Source organism: Anomaloglossus baeobatrachus, chromosome 5 (genome assembly GCF_048569485.1).
Source record: "Anomaloglossus baeobatrachus isolate aAnoBae1 chromosome 5, aAnoBae1.hap1, whole genome shotgun sequence".
NCBI lineage: Eukaryota > Metazoa > Chordata > Amphibia > Anura > Aromobatidae > Anomaloglossus > Anomaloglossus baeobatrachus.
The window spans coordinates 290,635,377-290,661,415 of record NC_134357.1 but is presented as its reverse complement, the minus strand read 5'-3'; the positions used below and the strand labels follow the sequence as shown (position 1 = coordinate 290,661,415).

Sequence of the window (26,039 nt, the reverse complement as noted above, 5' to 3'; positions counted from 1 at the left end):
CCGTCTTTCCAGCCGTGTGTTTTACTGAGAACTGTGTCATCGTCTCAGGCTGAGTGAGTACCACAGTGCCGCAAGGCACAGCGCTGCCCCCGCGTCCCTGCGCCCACCAAGCCCTGCATCTCCCACCTCATCACTGGGCCCCGGGATCACCAACCCCTACCCATGGAGGGGCAACACAACAACTGGCTGCTCCATACCATCCTTCCCGGGATCCCCATACAGAGCAGCGGTGGTGCCAACAAATCACCACAACCGTGGGTGGCGTCACGGACAATAAACAATCCCCACACCCAAAACCCCCTTTCACTCACGGGCGAGGAGCGCCGCTCGAGTCCCCGGGATCCGGCCCATCGCTCGAGCCACCGAGCAGCGGCAGCAGCAGGCCGCAGTGCCAGCTGGACCTGAGCAGCAGAGGGAGAGCGCGGCGTCCCCTCCTCCGCCCGCGACAGATGTATTATAAAGTTGATTAGGCAACGGTCTGTACATTATAAACCACCACTCCGCTTGCATTTAATACCCATTTCTGGTAGAAAAATAAAGCAATGAGGCATTGTAAGGAAATTGTACACGTCTGAATATGCTTTACTGCAGTATGAAGTGCTGCTTCACACAAATGCTAACTAATCTTTTCTTCCACACCCTGATTTTGTTTGCACCAGTGCGTCTAAAATTGAAAAAGAAGCAAATATGCAAATAGACTTTAATAAAATCATCCTACTCAATCATATATAACACCAAACTATAACAAATCCTCATAATCAAAACAACAAAAGTGCAAGAACTCACAAAAAACTACAATCACAGGCATGAGAGTAAAATATTAACAAATGCTTTATTATAATATAATTCATTACAAAGAAACATATTTAGAAAAGGTGAAAAACAGCACAAGAAATTGCCTATACCATGACAACATAGAGGATAATATCAAATCAACAATGATATTGGGGACTAATAGGTTGGATCTCACCCCGTATATGATTGGTGTCTACAAAAAGTAAAAAATGTCATTGTATACAAAGTGTATATATGAACACCAATCAATAGGTCACCACATACCGTATATATAGACTCTACAACAATATTAACAGCAAAATAATGAATAAGTAATAAGTGCTGTGTAACCAGCAAACATGGACAGGTCAATCCAAATTTCGGTAAAAGGCTAGCGCACAGGTATGAGAAACACAGCTGTAATGTGGTGCGGGGCGATGGTTGTGGGCGAGGTGCTGGTCTCTCACACCCGCACGCTACATGAAAGATGTGGTCTTGGTTGGATGTGTGGACTTGAGTCGTAAGGGCGGTATGCCCGTGCAGGTCAGCCACATACTGCTGTTGATCTTGGCTGGCCAGGACTAGATGTTAACTGAGTTACCAAAGGAGACCACGAGTTCGTAAAACACAGTCTTTTACTTAACAGCAGTATAACAACTATGTATCTATGTACATACATAAGATAGCGGGCACTTATCTTCTCGGATATTTAATTAATAATAAAGAGCATTTTAAACACAGTCTCTTCCATAGTCCTGAGTCTTTCATCACCACCCAGCTCACATTGACAGCATAGTCTATGAAAGTCATCCTTTCCTCCCTGTGGTTTTATGTCTTGTCCCTTTCAAAGGGACAATGCCAATAAGGCCGGAGTAGGCTTGTTGCCTACTGAAGCTTCAGGGATACCCGACCAGGACACTTATCTCGTCTCACATCCTATCCCGTTTTGGCCCATTTACTAACAAGGAGCTGTAAGCTACTTGGGGGCCATACTGCTGAGCATCCTATTTAAGAACCCATCTCACTCGGTCACTTGTTTTTCTGGTCAGTCCACTAACCCAACTGTGTTGGTTCACTCATGTTTTGGTCATGTCTTTTTTGCTATACACTCTGAATCACGCTATCCCTGGCTCCAGTGTCCTCTGGCTCTACTAGCTCTAGTCTCCTCTACACCCATGTCATGCGTACTTGTCAGTTGAACAGACCTTACGGCCCAACATGTGACTAGTACAGACCTATCTGATGCTTCACAGTAAACTGTCTCTGTCCCTAGAGCTTAACCTCATCCAGTATGGGCTAGTCCAAACTGTTAACTGTTTCCTACCCTTAAGGGTACTTTACATGCTGCAACATCGCTAGCGATGGGAAATTCTAGATCGCAAGTGCGATCTTTTGAGATCGCACATGCGTAAAATCACCTATGTGTGATCTCAAAAGATCGCACTTGCGATCTAGAATTTCACATCGCTAACGAGATCGGTCTGATGCTGCGCAAAACTGAGCTTCTTCACAGTATAGCACAGTACGAGGCATCACAACACATTACAATTCACATTACATAATAAAGCAGGACATAATTCACATTACACTTGGTATTATACATCACATATCATCACAATAATATTGGTGTCTTCAGGGGGGAACACGACCGCAAGTCCACCTCCTTACACAGCGATATCGAATAAATGTGACCACTAATGGGAGAAAACACAGAGTTAAATACACAAACAATTTCGATCCCATATAGACCTATATGCTCTACAAGATTACACCCTACAAACAAACCCTGTGCCCATGTGTTGCTCGCTTCATCTTCTCCGTAAAATGCTGACTATGAACAGGGTCAGCTTGTATTCAATAACTATGGAGACAAATAGGCCTACATCGGTGCTGCATAACCAAAACTGCAGGAGATTTTCAATTAAGAATGGTGCACAGTTACTTCATTTTTCATTTTAGATGTATTACAGCAATAATAAAAACTGTATGCGAAAGTGTACATGCCCTTTAAAATAGTGGAAAATCCTTTTTCTGATAAAGAACAGGAAAACAAGATTCCACCCTTTATAGATTATTTGTTACATGAATATAGACAAGCTCAATTTTTTTTAGCTGCCATTTGGTGGTGCGGAAAAAAACTCTTTGTCTGTCTCTTAGATAACACTCTTAAGGATGTACACGTGAGATTTACTCGATAAAAACAGCTGGCCGCCTTCCTTTGTGCACTGACTGAATATGTGATGACTGTGGTTTATCTTTCTTCAGGATTAATACATGCAGACAGAATTATTCCAAGAGGTTATTTTTATAACAAGCCAAGAGACTCCATTCCTGTATTCATCCAGTATTAAAACTCTCAAAGCAACTAATTCTATCTTCCAAGAACATTGCTCATTTGTTTACATGATTAAACAGTATTAAAATAATATTGAAGAAACTGGAGCATTGCCAAGATAGAAATTCACTATATAATGCTGAAGGCATCCTTCTGTCCGAAGCCGGGATCGAAACGTTTCATTGGCCAAAGTTGGCATTTCATTGGCCATTGGAGTTTGATGTGCTGATTCCAAAAATATGCTTAGTTTTGCTCTATCACATAAAGTTTCTGAGATAGAAGTATTTTTCTTCTTACGTTATTTCTGCATTTTCAATGTATGCTGGGCCCCACATTTCATATGCTCAAGTTTTCAAATGGTCTTCTTGACTGGTTGAATATGAGAAAAGTGGCTATGCCTTTTGCTGTTCCCATGATTTGGAGAGAACCCAAAAATCATAGTGATGTCTGCTACTTTTGTTTTGTCAAACTGAAAGACTTTTCTACAAATAACAAACACAAGATTAATTACCCTGAACTTGAATCTGCGATTAGGCCAGTTCCACATGATGGTACATTGCCAGTTCCTGTACCACTGTTGTCTGGATTGGATGAAAATGAAGTAGAATATGAAGACTATGGAGCTGAAGCTACTGGCGAAGACATTGGAGACCTCAAGTCAAGATGAGTATGTACCTGATGGAGCAGCCGAGCAGCCAGAATGCTTTACTCAACATGAATTTAAACTATCTCATCACGGACCTTTGATTGTCAAAAGATAAAGCTGAACTTCTTGCATCTAGGTTGAAACAGAAGAATGTTCTTCATAATGATGTCAAAGTGTTTTATTACCGAAACAGAAGAAACATTTTAACACAATTTTTCACAGTTGATGGACCAATGGTGTACTGTAACATTGTGAATGGCCTCTTTGAAGAATAGAATCAAGAGTATTTGCTGCAGATTGACGATTGTTTATTGACTCATCCCAGAGAAGTTTAAAAGCAGTGTTGCTTTACAATTGAAATAGGAAATCATCAATCCCTATTGCTCACTCATGTCATCTAAAGGAAAGTTATGAAAATCTGTCAGTTGTTTTGAATGCTATACAATATAAGCATCATCAATGTAATATCTGTGGAGAAGATTTGAAAGTGATTGGTCTGCTAATGGGAATGCAAGGAGGTTTCACAAAATATTGCGGCTTCTTGTGTTTATGGGACAGTAGAAACACAGTAGAGCATTATATTAATCGTGATTGGGGACAGAAAAACATCTATGCTCCTGGTAGAGACAATGTTCAGCAATCCTTTAGTTGCTCCAACAAAAATCTTTTTTCCTCCACTACATATAAAGTTTGGATTGTTTAAAAACTTTGTGAAAGCAATGGTAAAAAAAAATTCACAAGGGTTCCAATACATTCCACAGAAATTCTCCAGCACTTCACCAGCAAAACTGAAGGAAAGGGTATTTGTTGGTCCTCAGATCAGAGAGCTTATGAGATGTGTTTAACACTAGAAGTCCCAGGGGGGTTGTCATTTAACATTTCTACCTTTGGAACCCAGAGACGGGTCGAATGACCTGAAGGATTTTAGCTAACTTCCTATAATCACCGTCTTTTGTTCTGTAATTAAGGCCAGTACTGTAGCACCACAGGAGGTTGTTGTTTTCCATTGAGTTTAGCCATTTAGTTTCTAGTTAGTTCTATTCAGTTTTTTGTATGTCATTTGACCCTCTTTCAGGACTTCAGGGGGGAGTTCGAAATTTCTGTGACTTCTAGTGTTAAAGGAACTCTAAATGATAAGGAATTGAGATTTTGGAAAAGCTTCAGGTAGAACTGAAAACGTCTTAGGAAAAAATAAATCTCCAAAATATGTTGAAGGTGTTGAGGAACTGCTAAATGCATCCCAGTGTCTTGGATGTCTCTGAAAATGCCCTTTTTGCATTCACATTTAGATTTCTTCCCTCTTAGGAATGTAAGCAATGAACAAGGCGAGCAGTGTCACCATGACATTAAAGTAATGGAACACTGCTACCAGCGTTTTTGGAGTAACTCAATGATGGCAGATTACTGTTGGATATTATATGGGGACAACCCTGAAAAATCGTATCAACGACAGTCTACTGTCAAGCACTTTTAATTTCTGCTCATATTTTGGTTTCTATTTTCCATGTGAAATTATTTTGGTTCAATAAAAACTGTTTTGTAAGGTGAAGCATTTTTTTCTGATATGTAGAATACTGTTTTCTTAATGTTGCCAGTATATTTCCTATATCTTATAATAATAATGAAGACAAACAGGAAAAAGAGGCACATAAGCAACCACAATTATATAGAAACCAAAATCAAATAAGTGCCAGAACAAGGATAATTGTATGTTGTTATTATTATTATTATTATAGACCAATCAGAACCAACAACAAAAATTCACCGAAAAGAAAAACCGACATGAAATCTAATCTAAATAATTTACAATATTTTATTAATAATTGTAAAAAGAACCAGGTACAGGTAAAAACGTAATGAACAGAATGGAATATCAATAGGAAGACGCGCAATTTCATATATACCGGGTAACAATATAAAGACAATAATTCTAATTTAATAACGGCAAAAATGGCAACCGATAGATACAGAACTCAAGGCACTTCTTATACAGACCAAAATACCATATTTTTCGGTCTATAAGACACGCCGGACCATAAGACGCACCCTGGTTTTAGAGGAGGAAAATGCTAAAGTAAAATTTTAAACAAAAAATGTCGTCATGACACACTGTTATGGGGCGAGGATCTGCTGCTGACACTGTTATGGGGGTAATGTCCCCAAATTCTCTACTAAGGTACCCCATCCTGGTAATGATCCTCCTGCCTTGTATATTATCCCCATCCTTGTATATATGTCCTTCATCCTGGTGTAGCCCCCATCCTGATAAATACCCCAATCCGGTTATATACCCCCATCCTGCTATATAGCCCCATCCTGCTATATACCCCCATCCTGATATATACCCCCATCCTGCTATATATTCCCATCCTGCTCATACACCTCCATCCTGTTATATACCCTCATCCTACTCCTAATACACCCCCATCCTGGTATATGGCCTGTATCCTATGACACAGAAAAAAACAAACGTTTATACTCACCTTTCCTCACTCCAGCAGCATCGCTCGTCCTCCTGTCTGTATTAGCAGCAGCGCCGCTGACATGTGTGGAGCCGGTCACCGTTCCCTGCAGCATCGCAATGTCCTCCTGTCTGCCGCCCGCTGATGTGTGTGGAGAGTGCGCACAGCGATGACATCATCCCTGTGCTCACCGCTCTACATAGATCAGCGGGCCGGCAGACAGGAGGACATCACGATGCTGTAGTGACCGGTGAGTATACCCTACTTATTCACTGCCCCCCGCGCTGATGATGATGATGCTCGGGGGGCAGTGAATATAGCCACACATGATCACTCCAGGCTGTAGTTGCCAGGGGTGACTGATCACGCGGGTCGGCTGTTAATTATGCGTGCATCTCCCGCCCATCATCCTGCCCACCTGTCAGCACCAGCTTCAGCGCTGAGAGATGATGGGAGGGAGGATGCATGCATATGAAATGAGCGGGCCCACATGGTCACAGTAGGTGTTGCTACAGCCTGCGCATGCCGCTGATGACCCGCTCCACCACAGCACCCTCATTCCCTGCAGCCATATGCCCTACATTCAGACTATAAGACGCACCCCCCAACATTTGGGGGGAAAAAAGTGCGTCTTATAGTCCGAAAAATACGGTATATATAGCAGCTGGTAATAAATATGGCTTCTACTGATTTAAAATAGTATATGTCAATAAATAGAAAAAATTATTCACTATTAGCAATAAAGTGCTGTAATATTAATCATCAGATCATAATACCATGTAATCCCAAAAAAAACCTTAGCAGCAAATTGGTTTACAGTAACAAGGTGACGTGTGCAATAGAAAATTAATAAATCTCTAGTGGGTCCCATAGTTGACAATCCAAAACATGGGGAGTAGATGTGTAAAATCCACTTTATGAGGTCAAATATGCCCACACGTCAAAACCTACAATACCATAAAATAAATATAAACAACCAACATGGAATTTGTAAGGCGAAAACTGGTTACAGGGAAGCTGATTACAAATAAAGCAGCAATAAATGATGAATAAAACCTATCATTGATAGAGTGCTGGAGTCTAAAGGGTACTTTACACACTGCGATATCGGTACCGATATCGCAAGCGAGCGTACCCGCCTCCGTCGGTTGTGCGTCACGGGCAAATCGCTGCACGTGGCGCACAACATTGCTTACACCCATCACACGGACTCTTACCTTCCCTGCGACGTCGCTCTGGCCGGCGATCCGCCTCCTTTCTAAGGGGGTGGTTCTTGCGGCGTCACAGCAACATCACACAGCAGCCATCCAATAGCAGAGGAGGGGCGGAAATGAGCGGCCGGAACATGCCGCCCACCTCCTTCATTCCTCATTGCCGGTGGACGCAGGTAAGGAGATGTTCGTCGTTCCTGCGGTGTCACACATAGCGATGTGTGCTGCCGCAGGAACGACGAACAACATCGTACCTGCAGCAGCAACGATATTAAGGAAATGAACGACGTGTTAACGAGCAACGATTTTTCACGTTTTTACGCTCGTTAATCGTCGCTCATTGGTGTCACACGCTGCAATGTCGCTAACGACGCCGGATGTGCGTCACTAACGACGTGACCCCGATGATATATCGTTAGCGATGTCGCAGCGTGTAAAGCACCCTTAAGCATGAGCAGCAAATTAGTATAGAAAAAAGTGGCATGTGTAAAAGAGTAATATAATTTCAGGGAGGCTGGTTACAATAAAGGCAGCAATTAATGATAAATAATAACTGTCAATTATAAAATGCTGAAATGGAAAAAAGTCTTTGATAATGGTGGTCACATATAATCCCAATAATAAACTGAGCCAAAACAGCAAGATGGTAAAAGCAAGGTGACATGTGCAGTGTAATCAAGAATCCCTGAAAGATCCACAGTGTGCAAATTCAGAAAGATAATATGCAATAATAGCATGGGTTATATGGATATAGATGTCCAGTATGTACGTGCGTCAACCTCCCCAACGTACGTTTCGGTGTACCTTCTTCAAGGTGTGAAAAACTGCCATGTGTTGTACAGAGAGGGTTTAAATAATGGTGCTCACCGCGTTATTGTGTTCAGGCGGGGTGGCGACGCATGTGAAAGGGAGCAAACCCGGCCATCCACCCACATCCGCGTCACGTGATCCACTGCGTCACAAAGTCCTTGCGACACAGGGGATCACGTTACGATACAGAGATGGGAGGACCTACCAGGCGCTAACCATGCGCATGCGTACCGCTTAGATAAACAAGCGACTATAATGAAATTGCCTAGAGATCTTGAAGAATGCTAAGGTTTTTTCTGGGATTACATGGTATTATGATCTGGTTATTAATATTACAGCACTTTATTGCTAATAGTGAATACATTTTTTCTATTTATTGACATATACTATTTTAAACCAGTAGAAGCCATGTGTATTACCAGCTGCTATATATATTTTGGTCTGTATAAGTGCATTGAGTTCTGTATCTATTGGTTGCCATCTTTGCAGTTATTAAATTGGAATTATTGTCTGTATATTGTTACCCGGTATATATGAAATTGCGCGTCTTCCTATTGATATTCCATTTTGTTCATTATGTTTTTACCTGCACCTGGATCTTTTTACAATTATTAATAAAATATTGTGAATTATTTACATTAGATCTCATGTCAGCTTTTCTTTTCGGTGAATTTTTCTTATAATAATGATGCTGCTCCATGGAAACTATACGTGCTACAGAAAAACTATATACATTTTTTAAATCAGGACAAAAAGATGATTCAGAAAAGTACAAAGTCACCTGCGATGATTATAAAAAAAATATTTTTTGTGGACCTGTGCTATTTTTTAAAAGAAGGCTATCCACTGCAGGAGTAACTGGGGCCTCATTTATGAGTATTGCCTCACAGTAAGATCGCTCTGGTGGCCTATAGCCACTGCAGGAGTAACTGGGGCTTCATTTATGAGCATTGCTCCACAGAATGATTATTGTGGTTGCCTATAGCCACTGGGGCTAATTGCCTCCCAGTAAGATCATTCTGGACTGCCTATAAAGTGCAGCTTTCAGCATTGAAGCTGCTGAGGTAAAGTGAAAGCTGAGGTCTGATTGGTTGCTATGCACAACTTGACCCTTATCAAGTGTAACTAATAATATAATGCTGGATGCGTCCTTCTGTTGGAAGCCGGGAAGGCTGGTGCTTACAAAGTGCTAAGTTCAGATAAAGAAAAAGCACGCACTATGTTCACGTTGTAGTTGAATTCTTCAATAAAGTGATGCCAGAGTCAGCGTGTGCGCATGCTGCAAACCCCAGCGCCATTTTATTGAAGACACTGTCTCTGCAAATGTCACCAGTTTGGTTCAGATGATAGGGTCTTCAAGAAAATGGCGCCAGAGCTGGTAGTATGCACACGCGCTGACTCCGGCGCCATTTTATTTACTAATTCATCTACAACGTGAACATAGCACTGTATACACACCGGCCATAGGCAGAATGGGGATAGCCGAGGAACGAAATTGAAATAAAGGGGATGAAAGCAGCCAGGGGAAAAATATAATCAGAAGGCCCGACCTCCAATGTCGCGCACCAACAGGGCAACTTAAAGAAAGACCACGGAGTTTACACCAAAAATGTGGTTTACAGAGAAATTTTTGCACAATAAATACATTTCATTTTCAGCTAATGCTTCAAGAAAATACAAAATGTGCCAATAAAAATGCTCGATACTGGGACGTAGAACGGAATCAATAGCTAGTATATACTGTATATACATACGATCTTTTATTTGGCTGTGTAACACTGGGATGCATGTAGCCCACACATGATTATGCACAAAGGTAAAAAGTATTGAATCATCTAATGAGCATGTACACACATCATAGTTATGGAAAGAGCAGCAGGGTCAGCTGTGATAACTCTAAGGGCGGCTTTGCACGTTGCGACATTGCACGTGCGATGTCGATGGGGTCAAATCGAAAGTGACGCACATCCGGCGTCGCAGTCGATATCGCAACGTGCAAATCCTTTTTGATACGATGAACGAGCGCAAAAGCGTCGTTATCATATCATCGCTGCAGCCTCCGACATTTCCATAATGCCGGTGCAGCGACAGGTGCGATGTTGTTCCTCGCTCCTGCGGCAGCACACATCGCTGTGTGTGAAGCCGCAGGAGCGAGGAACGTCACCTTACCTGCCGCCGGCTGCAATGAGAAGGACGGAGGTGGGTGGGATGTTTACATCCTGCTCATCTCCGCCCCTCCACTTCAATTGGCCGCCTGCCGTGTGACGTCGCTGTGATGCCGCACGACCCGCCCCCTTAGGAAGGAGGCGGGTCGCCGGCCAGAGGGACGTCGCACGGCAGGTATGTGCGTGTGAAACTGCCGTAGCGATAATAATCGCTACGGCAGCTTTCACTAGATATTGCACGTGCGACGGGGGCGGGACTATCGCTGCAGCATCGGTAACACATTGTTACCGATGTCGCAGCGTGCAAAGCCCGCCTTATTGTGATTGATGTATTCTATGTTATTAGCTATGTATACAGGATAAACTGTCATTGTACCCCTGTCTCTGCTGATTAAGAGCCTGCTGAAAACTTTTTCTGAAAGAACAGGAAGGAAGAGTGAAATAAACCTTAGTATTCACTGTGAAAATTGCATGATTATTAATTTTTGTTTTTATATTTTTGTTATGGCTCCACTCTGGGGTTTGAAACAGTGATTTCTGGATGGATGGTTGTCTTAAGGCCTAAGGCTATGTGCCCACGCTAGAATGTCCCTGCGGATTTTTTTGCCTGAAAATCCGCGACTTTCGCGGCAAATCCGCACCCGCGGATTTGCCGGGATTTACCGCGGATTTGCCGCGGATTTTGATGCGGATTTTTTTTTTTTTTTTTCCCCATTCAAAGCCAAAAATCCGCACCAAATCTGCACCAAACAATTGACATGCTGCAGATTTTTCCGGATCAAAATCCGCGGCAAATCCGCCGCGGAAAAATCCGCAGCATGGGCACAGCATTTCCAAAATGCCATTGAAATGGCTTGGAAGTGCTGCTGCAGATTTTCGGCAAATCCGCGGTAAATCCGCGGCAAAATCCGCGGTAAATCCGCGGTAAATCCTGTAGCGTGGGCACATAGCCTTAGGTTAAGCTCTTCCTACTGAGACATTGCTATTGCAACTCCTGTTTGTGTGAATCCCTTCCCAATTATCTCCTATGTTGTTCCATTTAGGTTTGGGAGGGTTTCCATGTATTCTGTTAAGGGTACTTTACACGTTGCGATATCGGTATCGATATCGCTAGCAAGTGTACCCGCCCCCATCGGTTGTGCGACACGGGCAAATCGCTGCCCATGCCGCACAACCTCGCTTATATCCATCACACGGACTTACCTGCCCTGCGACGCCGCTGTGGCCGGCGAACCGCCTCCTTTCTAAGGGGGCTGTTCGTGCGGCGTTACAGCGACGTCACACGGCAGCTGTCCAATAGAAGCGGAGGGGTGGAGATGAGCGGGACGTAACATCCCGCCCACCTTCTTTCTTCCTCATTTCCGGTGGATGGAGGTAAGGAGATGTTTGTCGCTCCTGCGGTGTCACACATAGCGATGTGTGGTGCCGCAGGAGCGACAAACAACATCATTACTGTCCAAACAATGATATTTGGTGTTGGAATGACCTCTCCAACACCAATGATTTTTGTCTTTTTTGCGATCGTTTTAAGTCGCTCCAGCCTGTCACACGCTGCGACGTCGCTAACGACGCCGGATGTGCGTCACAAAAACCGAGACCCCGACGATATATCGTTAGCGAGGAAAAACGCATGAAAAATCGTCGCAAAATGCAGCATGTGCACACAGCCTTAGGCCTCTTTCACACATCCGTGAAAAACCACACATGTTTTGCATGGATGTGTAAAAGGTGCATATGGCTTTCCGTGCGCCGTGATTTTGGCACATGAGTATTCTCCGTGTGCTATTTGTGATAACACACTGAGAACAAGAACTTTATGCTTACCTGTCCTTGGCGCTGCTGTCCATGGGGCTGATGTCTTCCACTCTGCAGTCTCTGGCCCTGCTGACTCCCCGCTGCTGCTTCCGGTCCTTGGTGCAGTGAATATGCGATGAGCATAATGAGCAGGGGTCGGAAGCAAGTGACAGCAGCAGCAGAGACAGCAGCACTGGTGAGTTTAGAAATTCATTTTATTTCACAGAAACGTGGTTTTCTACAGTACGTGTCACACTAATGTCACACGTATCACATCCGTGCAGTCCAGTAACAAAAGATAAAGAAGTGAAATAAATGAGGAATCACCACACAAATAATCAGGAATAACAAGTAAATTTATTATGTATCAAAGGCATTTGTGTCACACAACACCAAATAGCATCACAACAACCGTAAACAAGAATACTTTAAAAACATTTAAAAACATGCAAGAGCACACAAAGAATCCGTGCGGTCCGTGTGACACCTGAGCTGCCGGAGAAAAACGGACATGTCTACTTGTGGAGCACACGGACATATGTATGCTCCACACGGACACATGGGTCATGGGAAAACATGCACATGTGCACAAACCACAAAATTTTAATGGGTCTATGTGTGCCCGTGTCTCCGGTGCGTGTGAAAACAGATGTCACACATACTGGAGACACGAATGTGTGAAGGAGGTCTTAAGGATGCTTTATACGCTGCGACATCGTTAGCGATTTCTAGCGATTTCGTGCGCGATAGCACCCGCCCCGTCGTACGTGCGACATGTGGTGATCGCTGCCGTAGCGAACATTATCGCTACGTCAGCGTCACACGCACGTACCTGGTCAGCAACATCGCTGTGACCACTGAACAATCCCTTCTTCAAGGGGGAGGTGAGTTTGGCGTCACAGCGACGTCACAGCGGCGTCACTAAGCGGCCGTCCAATAGCAGAGGAGGGGCGGAGATGAGCGGCCGGAACATGCCGCCCACCTCCTTCCTTTCTCATTGCCGGTGGAAGCAGGTAAGGAGATGTTCGTCGTTCCTGCGGTGTCACACATAGCAATGTGTCGTGCCGCAGGACCTAGGAACAACCAGAGGCATGCAACAGCAACGACATTTGCAAAAGGAGCGACGTGGCAAAGATCAACGATTTTTGCCGTTTTTCCGATCGTTGCTCGTCGCTCCTAGCTGTCACATGCTGCGATGTCGCTAACGGCGCCGGATGTGCCTCACTAACGACGTGACCCCGACGATATATCGTTAGCGATGTCGCAGCGTGTAAATGGCCCTTAAGAGTGAAGACAACAACCTGATGTGGCTCCTTTATTTTTCTTTTTTTTTTCACAATATGGACATGCCTGAAGTTCTTTATGCTGTTTTTTTTTTACTATTGAAGACCTGACATTGAATCTAGTTTCCTAGAAACAAGTTTTGTACAAAATTTGAAAACAATTTTTAATGAAATTGGCCTTTGATCTAAAATTAATGCCTGCTTTACACGAGACGACCGATTTCACGATCGATCGTCCCCGCCCCCGTCGTTTGTGTGTCACGGGCAAATCGCTGCCCGTGTCGCACAAAGTCGTGAAACCCATGTCACACGTACTTACCTGCTGAGCGACCTCGCTGTGGACGGCGAACATCCTCTTCCTAAAGGGGGATGGACGTTCGGCGTCACAGCGACGTCAAACAGCCGCCTGCCAATAGAAGCGGAGGGGCGGAGATGAGCGGGACGTAAACATCCCGCCCACCTCCTTCCTTTCGCATAGCCGCCGGGAGCCGCGGGACACAGGTAAGCTGTGTTCATTGTTCCCGGGGTGTCACACAGAGCAATGTGTGCTACCAAGGGTACAATGAACAACCGGCTCCATTTTAATTAAACAATTTTTTTAAAACTGAGCGAAAAGTACTCACGATTTGTGAGCGATACTGCGTCGCTCGGAGGTGTCACACGAGACGACGTTGTGAACGATGCCGGATGTGCGTCACGAAAACCGTGACCCCCCGACAATGCATCGTACGATAGATCGCCTCGTGTAAAGCACCCTTAACAGATAGAAACTGACAGATAATTGCAAGGTCTTTCTATGAAGATTACCAATTTCTCAAGTTGGGTAATAAAAGATACTGCATAATTGTATACCTGTGCACTTGAAAAATATCAGCTCACATTCCTATTCTCGAATGGTCTCCTTTTCCTTCCACACCTTTGAGGAAACGACCTTGTAGGAACGATCTTACTCTAAACCCTTTAGGGACAGTTGAGAATTTCTGACATATGACTTATTACATGTATACGATTATTACTCTGTAACTCCTCACTGACTGATCACTTATTTTTCGGTATTTTTGTGTCTCAGTTGTTCATAGGTTTTGGTTTCCCCTATGAAGGTCCAGCGCCCTTGGAAGCAGTTGCTAATGGTTGTGTGTTTCTGCAGCCTCGCTTTAATCCGCCACACAGTTCCCTGAACCATGAATTTTTCCGTGGTAAACCAACATCCAGAGAGGTAGGAGAAAGTGACATTTAATTAAGATTGGTCATGATCTTAAAATGACTAATACTTCAGCAATCAGTCCGTGTGATCTGACAGGGCATTTTACAAGATTATCATGGCATACAGTAAAAGAGTTTGTATTGATTTAACCACAAGTTGAAAATTGTGTTTTGCACAGCAGGCCTAGGGAATTAATCATAGCCACCTGACAAAAATTATAATTACCTCCATTAATTATACAAGATTTCCAACTGAGTTCTGATGAATGGAGGTGTCAGTCAGTAACTGTCAGGGAACGAGCAGGAGTCACACAGACGTATACTCACTATTATTGGAATCAGTGAATTGGGAAACATTAAAAACCGAAGAGGCTGAAGCTGTCAAGAAGAAATGTGGGAACGGAAGAAACATACTATTAACTCTTGAAGAAAAATGTAAACTTTTCTAGTTTCTCCACCCAATGACTATAATGCTTGACAAATATATGTATATATTACAAAATATATATACAATATATCACAAAAGTGAGTACACCCTTCACAACTCTTCATGAGACAACGCTAAAGATCTGACATTTTGATACAATGTAAAGTAGACAGTGTACAGATTGTATAACAGTGTAAATTTGGTGTGGCCTCTAAATATCTCAACACACAGCCATTAATGACTAAACTGCTGGCAACAAAAGTGAGTACACCTCTAAGTGAAAATGGCCAAATTGTGCCGAATTAGCCATTTTCCTTCTCCAATGTCATGTGACTCATTAGTGCTACAAGGTCTCAGGTCTGACTTGGGAGTAGGTGTATTAAATTTGGTGTTATCGCTCACACACGCTCTCATACGTGCCACTGGAAGTTCAACATGGCTTCTTATGGCAAAGAATTCTCTGAGGATCTGAAAACAAGGATTCTTGTGCTACCTAAAAATGGCCTAGGCTATAAGAAGATTGCCAACACCCTGAAACTGAGATGCAGCACGGTAGCCAAGACCATACAGTGGTTTAACTAGACAGAGTTTCCACTCTGAACAGGCCTTGCCATGGTGTTGAGTGCACGTGCTATCAAGCTTGTGTGGTGTTAACCAGTCAAAGAGTACAAAGACAAGTGTGTCTTGCTTACAGTCAAGCATGGGGGAGGGTTTGTCATAGTTTGGGCTGCTTGAGTGCTGCCAGATTCCTGTGGCTCCTGTGAAACTCAAGTGAAATCCATGCCTGAAAGTTAAGGCATTGCTTGAAAATAACGGTGGCCAAACAAAATATTGACACACTGTCCACAATTTAGCCATTATCACTTAGAGGTGCTCACTTTTGTTGCCAGCAGTTTAGACATTAATGGTTGTGTGTTGAGTTATTTAGAGGGCACAACAAATTTACACTGTTATACAAGCTGTACACTGACTACTTTATATTGTATCAAAGAGTCATATCTTCAGTGTTGTCCAATGAAAAGATATACTTAAATAATTACAAAAATGCGAAGGGTGTACTCACTTTTATGATCTACTTTTATATAGTATGTATATATATATATATATATATATATACATATATATATGTATATATATATATATATATATATATATATATACATATATATATATATACACAATATATATATATATATATATCTATATATATAATTGCCTTATTCTGTCTGTCTGTCTGTCTGTCTGTCTGTCTGTCTATCTGTCTGTCTGTCTATCTGTCTGTCTGTCATGCTCCGAAATTGTGTCCTTACGGTGACACAAAGCTGATTGGCCGCTGGGCTCGCCATGGCCCCGCCCCCCCACACGGATTGGCCTCTCGCCCCGGCTCTCTGCAGGCCCCGCCACCCTCACGCAATCCACGCTCGCTCTGGCCCAACTGACACGGAGCCCCGATTCCCAGGTGAGTACACACACACACATCAGATCACACTCACTCTCACACACACCTCACACATCACAACATCCTGGGATATCGCTTGCTTCTACACCGGCTCCGTCAGGATCCCAGCAGCGCCAGACATAACCTTGCGATGCTGGGATCTTCACGGAGGCCGTGAAAGCTGGTAACCATTATACACATCGGGTAACTAAGGTCCCTTAGTTACCCGATGTGTATCATAGTTAACAGTGTACAGCGGCTCACACTCACTCTCACACACACCTCACACACACATCACACACACATCACATCGCATCCACACATCAAGGTCCTGCAGCGTCGGAAAATACAGACACATAACAGCACACACACATAACAGCACACACATACACACACACAAATCAGATCACACTCACACACACACACATCACATCGCATCCACATACTCACAACATCCTGGGATATCGCTTGCTTCTCGGCCTCGATACTGTGCTGTTGTGATCTTCCAGGACCTGCCGGAGGATCACATGGCCAGAAGCATGTGATATCCCCGGATGTTGTGAGTATATGCGCGTATGTGCGATATCGTCAGTGTCTGTGTGTGTGAGTGGATGCGATCGGGTGTGTGTGAGTGGATGCGATCGGGTGTGTGTGAGTGGATGCGATCGGGTGTGTGTGAGTGGATGCGATCGGGTGTGTGTGAGTGGATGCGATCGGGTGTGTGTGAGTGGATGCGATCGGGTGTGTGTGAGTGGATGCGATCGGGTGTGTGAGTGTCGGCAGAGGAGCACGGCGTGCTGGAGGAGGCTGGGAGCAGAGAGGCTGATCATGGGGAAGGCTGGGAGGAGAGAGGCTGATGGTGGGGGAGGCTGGGACGAGGGAGGCTGATGCTGGTGGAGGCTGATGCTTGGGGAGGCTGGGAGCGGAAGGCTGATGCTGAGGGAGGCTGGGAGAGGGAGGCTGGGAGGAAGGAGGCTGGGAGGAGAGAGGCTGATCCTGGGGAAGGCTGGGAAGGGGAGGCTGATGCTGGGGGAGGCTGGAAGGAGAGAGGCTGGAAGGAGAGAGGCTGATGCATGGGGAGGCTGATGCTGGGGGAGGCTGGAAGGAGAGAGGCTAATGCTGGTGGAGGCTGATGCTTGGGGAGGCTGATGCTGGGGGACACTGGGAGGGGAAGGCTGATGCTGAGGGAGGCTGGGAGGAAGGAGGCTGGGAGGAGAGAGGCTGATCCTGGGGAAGACTGGGAACGGGAGGCTGATGCTGAGGGAGGCTGGAAGGAGAGAGGCTGATGCTGGGGGAGGCTGGAAGGAGAGAGGCTGATGCTGGTGGAGGCTGATGCTTGGGGAGGCTGATGCTGGGGGAGACTGGGAGCGGAAGGCTGATGCTGAGGGAGGCTGGGAGAGGGAGGCTGGGAGGAAGGAGGCTGGGAGGAGAGAGGCTGATCCTGGGGAAGGCTGGGAAGGGGAGGCTGATGCTGGGGGAGGCTGGAAGGAGAGAGGCTGATGCTGGTGGAGGCTGATGCATGGGGAGGCTGATGCTGGGGGAGACTGGGAGCAGAAGGCTGATGGTGAGGGAGGCTGGGAGGAAGGAGGCTGGGAGGAGAGAGGCTGATCCTGGGGAAGGCTGGGAAGGGGAGGCTGATGCTGAGGGAAGCTGGAAGGAGAGAGGCTGATGCTGGGGGAGGCTGGAAGGAGAGAGGCTGAGGCTGGGAGGAGAGAGGCTGATGCTGGTGAAGGCTGATGCTGAGGGAGGCTGGGAGGGGAAAGCTGATGCTGGGGAAGGCTGGGAGGACGGAGGCTGGGAGGAGAGAGGCTGATCCTGGGAAGGCTGGGAGAGGGAGGCTGATGCTGGAGGAGGCTGGAAGGAGAGAGGCTAATGCTGGCGGAGGCTGATGCTGGGGAGGCTGGGAGAGGGAGGCTGATGCTGAGGGAGGCTGGGAGGAGGGAGGCTGGGAGAGGTAGGCTGAGAGAAGAGAGGCTGATGCACACACACACACACACACACACACACACACACGCGCACTGCACAACACACCACACACACACACACACACTGGGAACCACAAACAACTGCCCTACACAGACACCCACACATACAGACAACGCTGCACACACAGACAACGCTGCACACACAAACACCGCGGCACACACAAATATACGCACATACCGCACAACACACACATTGCTCAAAACATACCTCCCCCCAAAACACACCACACACACACAAACCGCGCAACACACACACAACGCTACAGACACACAGCGCTCCACAAACAACGCAACACACGCAACACACATACAACACCGCTCTCACCCCCCGTCACACCCAGACAACACCCAGAACATGTACAGCGCCTACACAAACACTTGGTAACTACAGACAACAACATCTCTCTCTATATATATATATATAACAAAAATCATACATGAACTACACAATACGTAAATTCTAGAATACCCGATGCGTAGAATCGGGCCACCTTCTAGTATATATATATATATATAAAAGAGCCGTTGTGATTACTCGCTAATCCTGCCCCCCGCACATTACAATATGCGGCTCTGCCACCCCGCACCCATTACCACACGCGGCTCCGCCCCCTATGCCTATTACCACACGCGGCTCTGCCTCCCGCACCCATTACCACACGCGGCTCCGCCCCCACCCATTACCACACACGCCTACGTCCTCCATCCATTACCACACACGGCTCCGCCCCTAAACATTACACACACAGCTCTGCTACATCCACACTCTAAAACCCTCCTGACCCCACACATAAACTTCACCTCATCCAGCACCATGACAACCAGAACAGCAGTTTTGCATATGCTGTGGAACTGATCATGTAACCCCCCTGACTCCTCCCCTCCATGTGTAGTGTCACTGTGATTAACCTGTCAGAATGATTAACCCTTACAACCCCAGCCCACTGGAAAGACGCCAATATTCAACTCTGCAGTGTAGTGCCACGGTGATTAACTCTTACACCCCAGCTGTATACAGCTAGCTGTATACAGATCAGGGGGCTGTATACCCTTGGAGGAGCTGTATAGCCTTTGGGGGAAGACAGCTGTATTCCTTTGGCGGAGCTATATACCAGGGAGATGAGCTGTATACCCTTGAGGGGGACAGCTGTATGCCTTTGGGGGGAGCTATATACCAGGGAGGTGAGCTGTAAACCTTTGGGGGGAAAAGAGCTGTATACCCTTGGGGGAAAGCTGTATACCCTTGGAGGGGGAGCTGTAGAACCACAGCAGAGTCCTGCATACACTGAGGAGCTGATCATAATGGGCGTGCCGAGTGTTAGCTGGCTGGAAACATCTAGTATATATATATATATACACACAGTACAGACCAAATGTTTGGACACACCTTCTCATCTCTAGAACAACTATTAAGAGGAGACTTTGTGCAGCAGACCTTTATGGTAAAATAGCTGCTAGGAAACCACTGCTTATGACAAGCAACAAGCAGAAGAGCTAAAAAACACAAGGAATGGACATGAGACCAGTGGAAATCTGTGCTTTGGTCTGATGAGTCCAAATTTGAGATCTTTGGATCCAACCACCGTGTCTTTGTAGAAAAGGTGAACGGATGGACTCTACATGCCTGGTTCCCACCGTGAAGCATGGAGGAGGATGGTGTGGGGGTGCTTTGCTGGTGACACTGTTTGGGATTTATTCAAAATTGAAGGCATACTAAACCAGCATGGCTACCACAGCATCTTGCAGTGGCATGCTATTCCATCCGGTTTGTGTTTAGTTGGACCATCATTTATTTTTCAACAGGACAATGACCCCAAACACACCTCCATGCTGTGTAAGGGCAATTTGAATAAGAAGGAGAGTGATGGGGTGCTTCGCCAGATAACCTGGCCTCCACAGTCACCAGACCTGAACCCAATCGAGATGGTTTAGGGTGAGCTGGACCACAGAGTGAAAGCAAAAGGGCCAACATGTGCTAAGCATTTATGGGAACTCCTTCAAGACTGTTGGAAAACCATTTCCGGTGACTACCTCTTAAAGCTCATCAAGAGAATGCCAAGAGTGTGCAAAGCAGTAATCAAAGCAAAAGGTGGCTACTATGAAGAACCTGGAATATAAGACATATTTTCAGTTGTTTCACACTTTTTTAAGTATTTCATTCCACATGTTTCCATTCATAGTTTTGATGTCTTCAATGTGAATCTACAACTTTTAGAGTCATGAAAACTCTTTGACTGAGAAGGTGTGTCCAAACTTTTGGTCTGTACTGTATATACAGTCATATGAAAAAGTTTGGGCACCCCTATTAATGTTAACCTTTTTTCTTTTTAACAATTTGGGTTTTTGCAACAACTATTTCAGTTTCATATATCTAATAACTGATGGACTGAGTAATATTTCTGGATTGAAATGAGGTTTATTGTACTTTCAGAAAATGTGCAATCCGCATTCAAACAAAATTTGACAGGTGCAAAAGTATGGGCACCCTTATCAATTTCTTGATTTGAACACTCCTAACTACTTTTTACTGACTTACTATAGCACAAAATTGGTTTTGTAACCTCATTGAGCTTTGAACTTCATAGGCAGGTGTATACAATCATGAGAAAAGTTATTTAAGGTGGCCACTTGCAAGTAGTTCTCCTATTTGAATCTCCTATGAAGAGTGGCATCATGGGCTCCTCTAAACAACTCTCAAATGATCTGAAAACAAAGATTATTCAACATAGTTGTTCAGGGGAAGGATACAAAAAGTTGTCTCAGAGATTTAAACTGTCAGTTTCCACTGTGAGGAACATAGTAAGGAAATGGAAGAACACAGGTACAGTTTTTGTTAAGCCAAGAAGTGGCAGGCCAAGAAAAATATCAGAAAGGCAGAGAAGAAGAATGGTGAGAACAGTCAAGGACAATCCACAGACCACCTCCAAAGTCCTTCAGCATCATCTTGCTGCAGATGGTGTCAATGTGCATCGGTCAACAATACAGCGCACGTTGCACAAGGAGAAGCTGTATGGGAGAGTGATGCGAAAGAAGCCGTTTCTGCAAGCACGCCACAAACAGAGTCGCCTGAAGTATGCAAAAGCACATTTGGACAAGCCAGTTACATTTTGGAAGACGGTCCTGTGGACTGATGAAACAAAGATTGAGTTGTTTGGTCATACAAAAAGGCGTTATGCATGGAGGCAAAAAAACACGGCATTCCAAGAAAAGCACTTGCTACCCACAGTAAAATTTGTTGGAGGTTCCATCATGCTTTGGGGCTGTGTGGCCAATGCCGGCACCGGGAACCTTGTTAAAGTTGAGGGTCGCATGGATTCAACTCAGTATCAGCAGATTCTTGACAATAATGTGCAAGAATCAGTGACGAAGTTGAAGTTACGCAGGGTACGGATATTTCAGCAAGACAATGATGCAAAACACCGCTCCAAATATACTCAGGCATTTATGCAGAGGAACAATTACAATGTTCTGGAATGGCCATCCCAGTCCCCAGACCTGAATATCATTGAACATCTGTGGGATGATTTGAAGCGTGCTGTCCATGCTCGGGGCGACCATCGAACTTAACTGAACTGAAATTGTAATTGTAATCAGGAATGGTGCAAGATACCTTCATCCAGGAACTCATTAAAAGCTACAGGAAGCGACTAGAGGCTGTTATTTTTGCAAAAGGAGGATCTACAAAATATTAATGTCACTTTTATGTTGAGGTGCCCATATTTTTGCACTGGTCAAATTTTGTTTAAATGCGGATTGCACATTTTCTGTTAGTACAATAAACGTCATTTCAATCCAGAAATATTACTCAGTCCATCAGTTATTAGATATATGAAACTGAAATAGCTGTAGCAAAAACCCAAACAGTTATAAAGAAAAAAGGTTAACATTGATAGGGGTGCCCAAACTTTTTCATATGACTGTATATATATATATATATATATATATATATATATATATATATATATATATATACATATATATATATATATACATACATACATACATACATACATACATACATATAGTGCTCAGACTAAGCAAGTGCACAGCATCAGATTTGTCAGAAAACCTTTAGTTTTTTTTCAGAATCTAAAATTTCTATGGGATACCAAATATTCTCACAAATGTGGGCCATTGATTGCTAACAAGATTTGTTATTTTGCATACCCACAAAAGTTATTTTCCTAACAAATTCTTTCAAGACAATGTTGAAAAATGAATACAATCTCAATGAAAATTTTGGAGAAAATCTAAAGGTTAGAGTACAAAATTCTAATTAATTAAAAAATGTAAGTCTATTTGTTCATTAAAGTGGTCTTCAGCAGAAAGTTACTTAATACAGAAAACCGCTTTCAATTTTATGCGGTCAGCAACGGGACCACATGGAAGAGAAATGTCACTAGACCTGAGAAGGAAAATATTTTCTTTATACAAGAAAGGCGAAAGCTACAAGAAGATCAGAAAAAGCTATACTTATCAGTCAGATGATGATCAATAAAGAGAGGAGGAATTTATGGAGGTGGACAGGCGGTCATATTCCCCACAGAAGACACCAACATATTGATGTAATGTAAATTGTGATGTGCAATGTTTAAATGGGTTTGCTGGACGTAGGATAATATAGAGTTAATGCTTGCCTGCATAATGTTGTGCATTGCCAGGCGAAATGTATTGTGTTTCTGTATAATTTATGCCTAATAGAGGTATGTATAGCAGTGTTGTGGGAATGTACTGTATAATGCAAGCTATAACAATGTATAAGATGTAGCAATGTTGATGATGTACTGAATGTGTATTAGGCTAAGGTGTAAAGCATAGCAGTGTTGGTAATGTATTTTAATGTTTGCATTGAATTGGGTAAAAGTGTAAATCTGGGCAGTGTAGGATTACAGCTCACTAGGGTGCAAGTTGAGGTAGACACAGGAACCATTTGTATTTAAATGTTGGAGGATTTCTTCCATTTTCATAAACCACTCGAAAGGATAAACATAAAGCCCTTTTTCCAGGTACAAAGTAACAGAGATATCAAATAAACAGTTCATAGGTACTGTGCTGTCCGCCCACTGAGGATAGTGTCCGACTCTTTAACTAGAGTCACACTGCTGGAGGTCTGCACACCTCTACACACAGGCACAGACTACAGGTCTCCATTTTACCTGAAGTACCACACCATGGGATGGGGAGCAGGCATTCCTACCGTTCTCTCTGATTGCTCATCAACACATACCTATAATTCCCTATTAACCCTCTCAGCATTTAATATGCTTGAGCCTGCTTCCAAGCTTACATTACAAAGGTTGTCAACCTCGATGTTACATACCTTCCTTACTGAACTCTCCCAACCAGCAACAGAATGCAGGGTTAGAGACAGTTAATAGTTGGGATTAGCCTACAGTGGGTAGGGACTAGAGCGCAGAGAAATAGACTATTTTTTCAGCTATTGAGTGTATTGTGGAGAACTTTAGGGAGCAGACAAGTAAAAGAGAGCAAGATCAGACAAAAATCTAGCACACAAAGGGAAGTGAGTCCAGTGTCAGCCAGATGTGTGGGGACATCAGAGAGGAAAAGGATCTGCCCAGCTGTGGACATGTAAAGAGGGTAGCGGCTCTAGGAGTGGCCTTTCTCAGGGATCACAGTCAGTAGTTTGGGTGCCGGGTTCACAGTGTCACATATTGAACTGTGTGGCCCTGTAACGGGAAGATTGAGGTTCACATTATCTGTTCAGCCTGTATACTGTACACAAGTAAAGTGCTGTCGCCTATAACAGTGATGATCGTGCCTCTGTATCATACAGAAATGTCTTTGAAGTACTATACCTGCTGCCTTTGTACCTGAGTTTATTGTCAAGTAAATAAAACTCTGTTTTTACCAAATTTTCTAATTACCTCAACCTGGAGACAAAGGGGTCAGATGCCAGACACAGCTTGTCAGGCTGGAAGGTGAAGGTGTCGACGATAACAACAATATCATACACACCTAGGAACTCCTTATTACTTTCTGTGGCATGCCAGGCCAAATAAACTGAGTCCCTCGCCCATGGCTAGTTACATTACAACACAATATGGCGTGCACTGCAGAGGAATAGCATGCATAGGTGTCGTCCACAAAGCAAGCTTCTTCTAAGGCCCATGCACAAAAAAGCCCACTTACAATTTGACAGGACCCATGCTGAAAATTGTGAAGACTACTGGGACTTTATGTTCTGGAATGATAAAGACAAAGATAAATGTTTTTGGAACCGATGACTCTAAAACTGTATTGAGTCCAAAAAAATGTGGAGTACAAAGAAAAATACTTGGTGCCTACAGTGAAACATGGTGATGGCAGTGTCCTTATGTGGGGCTGCATGAGTGCTACTGATGTTTTAGACCTACATTCCATTGATGGTATCATGAATTCACACATGTACTGCTCTGTATTGAAATAGAAGATACTACCATCACTCTGTGCCCTTGGTAGATGTGCACTTTTCCAACACATGGCATCCAGGCTCTAGAAATGGTCATTCTTGAAGAATGGAAAAATATGGATTCTGCAATATTTTTCCAATGTGTTCATTACATACCCTAGAAGACTTGGTGCTGTCTTCAAAAATCATGGAGCACATACAACATACTAGATGTAGTAGGTATTTGATGAGAAGTGTGTTTATTTTTTGCATCAATTAGTTTGAGCAAAACTGAAGGTTTTGTCGTGAAAGTTATATTATTATCCTTATTTTCCTATTATGAGGTGTACTCATTTATACTGATCACTGTGTGTATACACATACATATATACAGCATATAGAGTGGCCCAAACAATGAATGTTTTTTAATATTTTACTACAATGTTTAGATACCTGTATATTGTACCATATTGTACCATGTATATTGGCTTTCAGTAAAATAAAATCTATATGTGTACACTCTGTGCTTTTCAGATCAAGGATGAATTGTGTCTTTGAAAATCTTCCTGTTCCTCTGTAGGTCTCATCTCAGCACCCATACATGGAGATGACCATTGGGAGGCCTCATGTCATAACAGTGGATTACAATGACACAAAGGAGTTTGAGGCAGCTATCAAATCCATCATGAGGAGCAAGGTATTTTAAAGAAAACAGTAATGGAGTAGCTATGCAAGTAACCAGTCAAATCACAAAAATTACCTTCACAAATTCAAATCTGGAAACTAATTAGTTGCTATCAGCTATAGCTCCAACATTTTGGCAATCCCCTAAGACTGGATATGTTTGTCACATGATACACAGTTAAGATTTTTAAGGGGTTATTCCGATCACCACATCATCATAGATGGGTATGATTGGATAGTAATTTACTGCTTATTAAACTTTACGGCCATTCTTGAGATATTAACACATTTCTTTTGTTTACAACTCATTGCCTAGGAGACAGACCACCACTGTCTAACTTGTAAGCAAGGCGCTGAAGGTGGCTATGATTAGGAGGTAACAGCATACTGTCAGGCTACCACCAGGGGGAGCTGTAGCCCTGCAGGAAAAGACA

The 26,039-nt window shown here is 43.9% G+C and overlaps 1 protein-coding gene across 1 annotated transcript in view; it reads left to right on the top strand.

Annotated features, from left to right (window-relative positions):
* MGAT5B (alpha-1,6-mannosylglycoprotein 6-beta-N-acetylglucosaminyltransferase B) overlaps nt 1-26,039 on the top strand; it is a 217,104-nt gene that overhangs the window by 177,676 nt on the left and 13,389 nt on the right. The window contains exons 15-16 of the mRNA XM_075349552.1: nt 14,550-14,696; nt 25,502-25,618. Coding sequence (XP_075205667.1) covers nt 14,550-14,696; nt 25,502-25,618 — 264 coding nt within the window. The remainder of the gene's footprint in view (nt 1-14,549; nt 14,697-25,501; nt 25,619-26,039) is intronic.